At 37.7% G+C, this 8,313-nt stretch overlaps 1 protein-coding gene across 1 annotated transcript; it reads right to left on the bottom strand.

Annotated features, from left to right (window-relative positions):
* Nucleotides 1–203: 203 nt before the first annotated feature.
* On the bottom strand, nt 204–3,993 carry LOC145014495 (receptor-like protein kinase 7). Its single transcript, XM_078972877.1, has 2 exons — nt 1,324–3,993; nt 204–770 (listed from the first exon to the last, which is right to left on the bottom strand). Exons 1-2 carry the CDS (start codon nt 3,881–3,883, stop codon nt 394–396), a joined length of 2,937 nt encoding a protein of 978 aa, XP_078829003.1. The 5' UTR covers nt 3,884–3,993; the 3' UTR covers nt 204–393.
* Nucleotides 3,994–8,313: the final 4,320 nt, after the last annotated feature.

Raw genomic sequence — 8,313 nt, 5'->3', positions numbered from 1 at the left:
GTATTGCGATAAAGCAACTTGATGTTTTAATCACTTTTTATCTATTGAATTAGTAGAACGCTTACAGGCAAAAACGGATAAAAAGTCCTTTTTTTTTTTTGCTTGAAACTAACTCTTTATAGTAAATACATAGTAGAAATTTTTTTGATGCCTCAGTTAACAATAGCAATTATAAATAATATTTTTTCAAAACAATTATGTGGTAGTTATTTATGCTTGAGTTTATATTATTTTGTAGAAGAAAATAACTTTACTTATAGAAGAAAATTTCATTACTTACATGAGGAAAAATTACTACAAGACTATATAATACAACTGCAAAAAAAGTAACGGTGATCATACATGTTTTGATCACCGTTTTATCGTTCATCCTAACTCTTACATATACAAAATTCAATTTTTATATTGTGAAATGATGTTTTCGCCCACTTTATCGATCACTACATCGATAAGCGAGTTAGGCTTGATTTCTTCTAACATTTTCACCACCATCCTCATTGAAGGTCTCAATGTTGGTATCTTCATTGTGCAACGAAATGCAATGCTCAACATTTTAACAGCCTCTTCCTTTACATCTTTTGAAATGTTAGAGTCCACTAATGCGATCAAATTATCTTTTGTTCTCATTTCATTATGAACCCAATAAACTATGTCCTTGTTTTCACCAAACTCAGGTTCTACGGGCTTTTTACCGGTTACTAACTCCATGAGAACAACGCCAAAACTATAGATATCACTTTTCTCTGTCACATTACATGTGTATCCATATTCTACAGGAGAAATTAACGTAAATATGAAAATGAATCAATTTGGTAATAAGGGATTAAGACAAGAAGTAGCCATATGCTTTCATTTATTTGTGTATCATGACATTCAACTTTATTTATTATTAATACATTTTACTTGCAGAAAATCTATACAGGACTCTTGTTTCCACACGTGTATCTATATTGTTGAAGAGAAATAAATGAAAATGTTAAAGAAATCAATTTGACCCTAAAAAAGAAAATGAAATGCAAGAAATAATAATATACTTTCAATTATTTATGTACTACATAATCCTATTTTCGTTCATTTCGATAAAACCATTTTATTTATAAAAAAAATCAAATTAAATCGTTATGCTTCGAAAAATCTATCTAATTCTAAGATGGTGTTTGCAATAAACATCAATCTTTTAATATTAGTAAAAATTGATTTGTAATTTAATTAACTTGCTATAAAAGAGGGGTATTTTCAAAACATAATGGTGTAATAGAAATAAATTAAAGGGGATGATACTACAGATATACAGATATGATATAAAAGATATAAAAAACTTACCAGGAGCGATGTAACCATGTGTTCCGGCAATAACATGAGTCGAATCCATAACCTTTTCTGCTTGCACAATCTTTGCTAGACCAAAATCGGCTATTTTCGGCTTCATCTCCTCATCTAACAAAATATTACTCGATTTCACATCCCGATGTATCACTGGTCTATCACAAGCATGATGTAGATACTCTAACCCCCTTGCAGCCCCCATGGCAATCTCATATCGTACATTCCAATCCATTTCAATCTTCTTATACGTATGTAACCGATCCCACAAGTTCCCATTAGGCATATACTCGTATACCAATAAATTTGAGTCCTCACTCGAGATACAACAATACAATTTCACCACATTCATGTGTCGGAGGGAACTCAAAGCCGCCACCTCCGCCTCATACTCCGGCCACCGGCTTTTCCCTTTCGGTAATATCGCCGCACTACTCCGGCCACCGGAATCCGGTACAAACTTCCACATGTGTTTCACGGCGAGTTGTTCGCCGCCACCCAAAACCGCCTTGTAGACGTTCCCGGAGCCGCCTTTCCCAATTATATTTTCTTGTTTGAGAGATCTTAGTATTTCATCTTCACTAATGTTGAGAACATGAAACTTTTTTACATCCCATGAATAACCCCGGTTGATTGGATCTTTGTGGTCATGTTGCCGGAGCTTCATGAACAAGAAACATGATAATGACAACACCAGGAGAAGTGCACCGGCTATGAAGCAATATACCGCCACTTTTAAGTGATCGGAGTTGTTGGAAACCGGTGAACATTTCCGGAGATCTTTACTTCCGTCAGCACATAACCCTGGATTTCCGGCGAAACTGCCATTGTAAGCCACCAATAACAGAGCCGGCGGCACTCTTCCGATCAACATGTTGTTTGACAAGTCAATGAGGCTCAACTTCAATGATGATAACCTCGCCGGAATCATTCCGGAGAGTTTGTTACCCGATAGGTTTAGAGAGTTCAAAGTCGGTAAAGAACCAAGAGTCGCCGGAATTTCACCAGAGAATGAATTTCCGGCGAGGTTTATTTCATCAAGAGAGACACATGAACCCAAAGACTCCGGAATAGCACCAGAGAAGATATTATATTGTAGATGAAGTTTACTTAGCTTCTTCAAGTTACCAATTCTTGACGGAATTTCACCGGAAAATTGATTTGAAACCAGCTCAATTTCCACCAGAGTTGAAACGTTCGATATTTCCACCGGCAGTTGACCGGAAAACCGATTGTTAGCTAAATAAAGCTGCGTCAACGACTTTGCTTCACCAATATTTGGTGCGACTTGACCTTCAAACTGATTGATTGCAAGATCAATCATACCTATATTCGGCAAACTCCAAATCCCATCTGGAACTCTACCGGAAAGTGAATTATTGCTCACTCTAATTCGAAGCAAGGAATAACAATCTGCATAAGTCTCCGGAAAGCCGCCGGTGAAGTTGTTTTCAAGCATCAGAAGTTTCTCCATTTTTCCCATTTTACACATGTCAGGTGGAATCGGACCAGTCAAGAAGTTCTGCGACACGTCGATGTATTCAAAGTCAGCCCACGAACCAATTTTTGCAGGGAGTTCTCCGGTGAACTTGTTATCGTAGATTGAAAATTGCGTTAAAAACTTGAATTCTCCAAATTCTTCAGGAATTGTTCCCGAAAAATTGTTTTCAAACAACTGTAAAGATTCTATTTTTGTCAAGTTTCGTAACTCCGATAAATCGCCTTCAAGATTGTTAGTCGAAACATCAAACTCTGCAAGATTTACGAGGTTACTTAACCCAACTGGAAGAATCCCGGAGAGTTGATTGTTGTAGAGCTCAAGCATCTGAAGCTTCGTTAGCTTCGTGATTCCCACCGGAATTTCTCCGGCGAGATAACTATCGGAGATCTCAAGGCTTTCTAATAAACTGAGGTTTCCGATTTCTTCCGGGATTTTCCCTTCAATACTACAGTTTGAAAGATAAAGAGAGTATAGCTGCCGGAACTTTAATATTTCCAAAGGGAAGGGAGTTCTATCAAAAGGGTTGTCTCCTAAACTCAAGAAAGTAAGACCCGTAAGATTTCCGATCGATTTCCATGGAAACGACCCTGAAAATCCACTGAGGTTCAAATTCAAGAACTTGAGCTGGGTTAACGAAGATAAATCCGGGACTTCGCCGGAGAAGGAATTATTCCCCAAATCAAGGTACTCCAAATTGGTGCAATTTGATATATGGGTACTGATTGTTCCATACAAATGATTAGCTCCGAGGGAGACTTTCTGTAGCGATTTCAGAGAACATATTGAATCAAACGGAACAGTTCCGGCGAGTTGTTGCTGCGAAAGATTGATTTCTTTCACCAAATCATCGGAGTTGCAGACGATACCTGTGAAATTGCAAATGGTATTTTCTCCATTCCATGTATTAAGCACTTCTGAGTTTAAATTTTGGAGGGTAGATTTGAATTTGAGAAGAATTTGACGTTGGTCAGATTGGGAAGAAGAGTGGACTATGAAGCAAAGAAGAGGTAGAAGGAAGAGGATAAAACGGTGATCACCGGTGATGGGTTCCGACGACATTCCGGTCGTAGTTGGGATAGTTTTGAGTCAATTCATTTGACAAGGAAGAAATGGGAACGCAATCTTGAAGGAGGCGTTTGTTGTCATTGAGGGGGAAGTTTCCTGATCAGTTCACATGTTTGAAGTATATATGGCACGAAGCTTCTAACTTATCCTTTCTAATAAAATTATACATATTAAAAAAATTGTTAGGTGAATAATTTTTTAACCAAAACACAGTTAAAATTAATGAAAATATATTATCATAAATTCTAAAAAATAGCTTGATTATATTTTTTTAGGAGATTCAGTATGCATCGCTTGATTAGATGAATATTTAATTACAGTTCTAGACATTTTAAGATAAATATTTTCTTTAAATCTCAATGATTGGAAGTTGGAACGACATTTTAAAGGCTGTTTGACCCCAATAGCGGCCATCCAGTGTTGACTAACTGGCACACGGAGGATTTGCTTGCTTTTATGATGTCTGTATCTAGAATCCATCCTTCGTCGGCTATGTTAAAAAGTTTAGATTCAATTTTTTAACATAACATTACGTAGTGGACATGAAAAGTTACGTTCTTGGTTTGGTTTTTTATTAGAAAAGAAAGAAAAAGTAAATGAACAAAAAATCTTTCCCGCTTTCCACATCTTTCATAAACACATATAGCCAAATAAAAAGCACACGTTTCGGATTTTTTAGGTATGTTCTTCTTCCCCAGAAATCGATTTATGTGTATTTGATATTCCTTTGTTTTAGCCTCAAAATCTTCTTCATCTTTCACTAGTAGACCATGATCGATCCAGTAAACCCACATAAAAAAACGGTGTAAGCAACCGTTGAAAGGATGAGTAATTTGAGGGGGAGTGGAAACGTAGCAATTACAAGGGATGATGCCAGAGTTGGTACATTTTTCGTGGTCGTTTGCAAAGGATACATGGAGTTGGGAAATGGTACATTTTTCTTGGTTTTTTATACGATCTCAGCGAGTTGGTTTGGTCAGATTCAACAAAAGCGTGGCAGCTGGGTTAATTTAGCATATTAATTGGTATCAGAGCTTACCGGTTTTGATGACATAAAACTGAAGGGTAAAGGCACCAATGTCGAGCGGCTTGCTGCACTCGAGGGCGTCGTTAACCAGATGCTCAATGCATCTAAGGTTCATTGTTTGGAAGTGGCAACACAGATGCAGGTGCTCACCAAGGTCGTTTCAAAATTGAATGAGGCGATCAAGGGACAAAGAAAGAAACACAAGAAATTCTCCCACAGTTCCTCTTCGATTCAGGGGAGACGGATGGTGACAATGACGAGAAGTCTGACGACTCGGATGACAGTGCTTAGACCAACAACTCGAAGCAATTCAAGAAAAAGAAGAAAAATCGAGATCCTCTGTTTGATTACTGAAAATTGATCAAGATTTCTATCTTTAGAGGTACAGTTGTTCATGGGTGGGTTTACAAGGTTGAAATATACTTTGAAGTCCATAAATTTGGGAAGAAATATCGATCGCGGGCAGTAGCAATCTGCTTAAAGGGTGCCCCGTTAACTTGGTTTCTTTGAAACAATGCCAAGAAACCATTCCATTCTTGGGGAAGGTTCAAACGAAGGCTTCTTGAAATGTTTCAAGATTCACATGAGGGTAGTGTTCAGGAACAGTTCCTGGACATCCAATAAATAGGGACGGTACGAGAGTACATGCATAGATTCGAAGGGTTTGCAGGGCAACTACATGACATTTCATAATCAATTCAGGAGAGCACCTTTATTAAAGGTTTGAAAGAAGATGTACATGAAACAGTCCAAATAGCCGAACCTAATTCCTTAGCTTAGGTGATTCGAATGGCCATTAAAATTGATGAAAACAAGGTTGGGGATTGATAAAAGGGACAAATAATGCATCTAGGTCGGGATATGGCTACTAGGGCAAGACCAACACAACGACCATCGTTGTGGTGACAAAGAAAGAGGATAGTTCACTAGGGGGATTTATGTTACAACTAGAAATTTTGTGTCTTGTAATCACTATACTCAAGTAAATGTTGAATTCAAAAACTCAAGAGCATGTATGATGCTTACTCAATGGAAAACTAAACCCCAATTCACTACATCAAGCAATTGGAAACCCTAGAAGTTCTTGATTAGGTCCATTTTGGACTAGGACTTCCTTATTGGACCTAAATGGACCAATAAGCTTCCAATTTGACTATCATGGACTTAGAACCCTTAAATGGGCTCTAATTGGAACCACATTTACTTATTTCAGTATTTTGGGCCATATTGGGCCTAGAATGAAAGGAATTAAAAGCTTAGATCCATGAATAACCTAAACTAGTCCAACAAAAATGCAAAAATCCTACCACATTCTTTTAGGCTTAAAACATACCCAAACAAACTCTAATATTGGGCTTAGGGGCAAAAAGCCCAAATTTTTCCTTTTCCCTTCCAAACTCTCGGCCCAAGGCCCAAGTCCAAGAAGAAATGGAAGAGTTGACTATTTGCTTGCCACCTCACTAGTAACCAAAGGACTTCCATGCACCATCCTTTCATGCATCTCTCTTCTTCTCCCTCTCTCTTCTTGTTTCGGCCGTGAGCAACACACACACACACAAATCTCTCACAAACTCTCTCTAGATCACTCAAGACTTCTCTCTTCCTCTCCATCTAAAATCTCGAAATTTGGCTTGTGTTTCAAGAGGATTCTTCAAGATTATCATCATCCTTTGGTAAGTTTTTCCATGTCTAATCTTCAAAACTCCCCCCTCACGTGAGATCTCTTATTCTAAACAAGTTTCTTTGGTGATCATACTCCTAGAAAACTCCATAAACTCGAGATCTTCATCAAGGGGTGCTAGGGCCGAAAATCACCAAGTTTTCTTCCATCCTTTCTTCAAAAACCGAATCAACACCCAAGGTGAGCTTCATACCCCCTTATTTTCGGTTTTTATAAGTTTTTGTGGGGGAGAATACAAGCAAAGGTGTAGATCCATCATTATGTGTATGTTTTGGTTGATTTCTATGCTTATATGTATGTTTTGTATGATTTTGATGCTAGATCTAGCTATGAATTGCTAAAAACCGAGATATATTTTATACTAGCAAAAAATATACTACTACATGCAAAGTATACCAAGAAAAATAGCCAAATGGCTTGACAACACTTATTTTGGGCTAAAAACTAATTTTTTTTTACACAAAATGTTAAAAATACAAAGTTGAAGGGCCTAAAATGAAATATTTCGAAATCTGATGGGTGAGATGAGTCAAAACAGTTTCCATAATGTATTTTCTGAAAATATACTATTTGGAGGATTAAAAGCATAAATTTCAAGCTTAATGGGCTAAAAATGACAATTTCGGCCCAATAGGGCCCATTATGCGAAATTTTCTGTTTTGGAGGGCCAAAACTGTGTTTTTCTGTAAAACAATGGACCACTAGTGTCACAAGTACTTTTCAAAGGTTTAAAATGCTTTTAAAATTTAAAAAGGACCAAAGTTGCAAAAAATTTCCAATTTGGGCCAAAAATGTAAAAATTGCGAAAAAGAGGGGTTACAACCGAGAAAACTGCAATTTCAGGGTCTTAAACTGTTTTCAATGAAAAATATGCTGAAAAATATTAATTTCAATAATTTTTGGTGTTAAAATGTGAAGAAAAATGGTTTAAGGACTAAACCGGAAATTATTTTACCTAAAGGGGTGAAAAAGTAAATTTACAAAATAAAGAGGGGTTGTAAACAGAAAATTTTCAATGATAATTCAATACACTCGTTGCAAACAAAGATTGTCACTACGACTCTCGATGAATTACAATACACAATATCACCAACAATCGTTACCAAACGAATTGATTCGGTCTCGAATCAATAACAAATCCAAAACTACTAACACTACAACGCTCAATACACATATGGAACTCTTGGAACTCTTTACTCTCATGGAATTACTCAATACGTCGACGTACACTCCTTAGGCCCAAAAGTTGCAAATCATGTTTGTCGAGCCTAGCTAGCCCGATGACATGATCTTTAGGCCCAAAGGACACTTGCTTACATGTAGTTGGGTCTAATACGACTCGACCGCGCGTAAAAGGACTTTCAATGGAAAACATGCTGCTGGTCCCCAAGGGTCCTTCAGTGTTGCTAGTAAAGTCAGGAACTCACGATTGCGGGTTGGGCTTCGGGCCCTTTGCAATTGCAATGGTCTTGAACGACGTAGGGAAATACCGAGGGTTTCGCACCTTCACTTTTTCTCCTCGGTCGTGGGACTACACAAGTCCGGGAGGATTGAGTTGCGTGAATAACTGCGAGTGATGCCTAAGGGATCGCTAGCACGGTTGTCAACTGGACGTTTTCATTAACGTACGTTACAACAATTCACCACCCTCTGTATACTCAATGCCTCCGGAGCTCAACGAACACCTCTAACGTAACGAAATAACAGTACACAAAC

This window comes from Lactuca saligna, chromosome 9 (assembly GCF_052625555.1).
Source record: "Lactuca saligna cultivar CGN05327 chromosome 9, ASM5262555v1, whole genome shotgun sequence".
NCBI lineage: Eukaryota > Viridiplantae > Streptophyta > Magnoliopsida > Asterales > Asteraceae > Lactuca > Lactuca saligna.
Note: the sequence above shows the minus strand (reverse complement) of the source record. Positions and strands in the feature narration are given on the sequence as shown.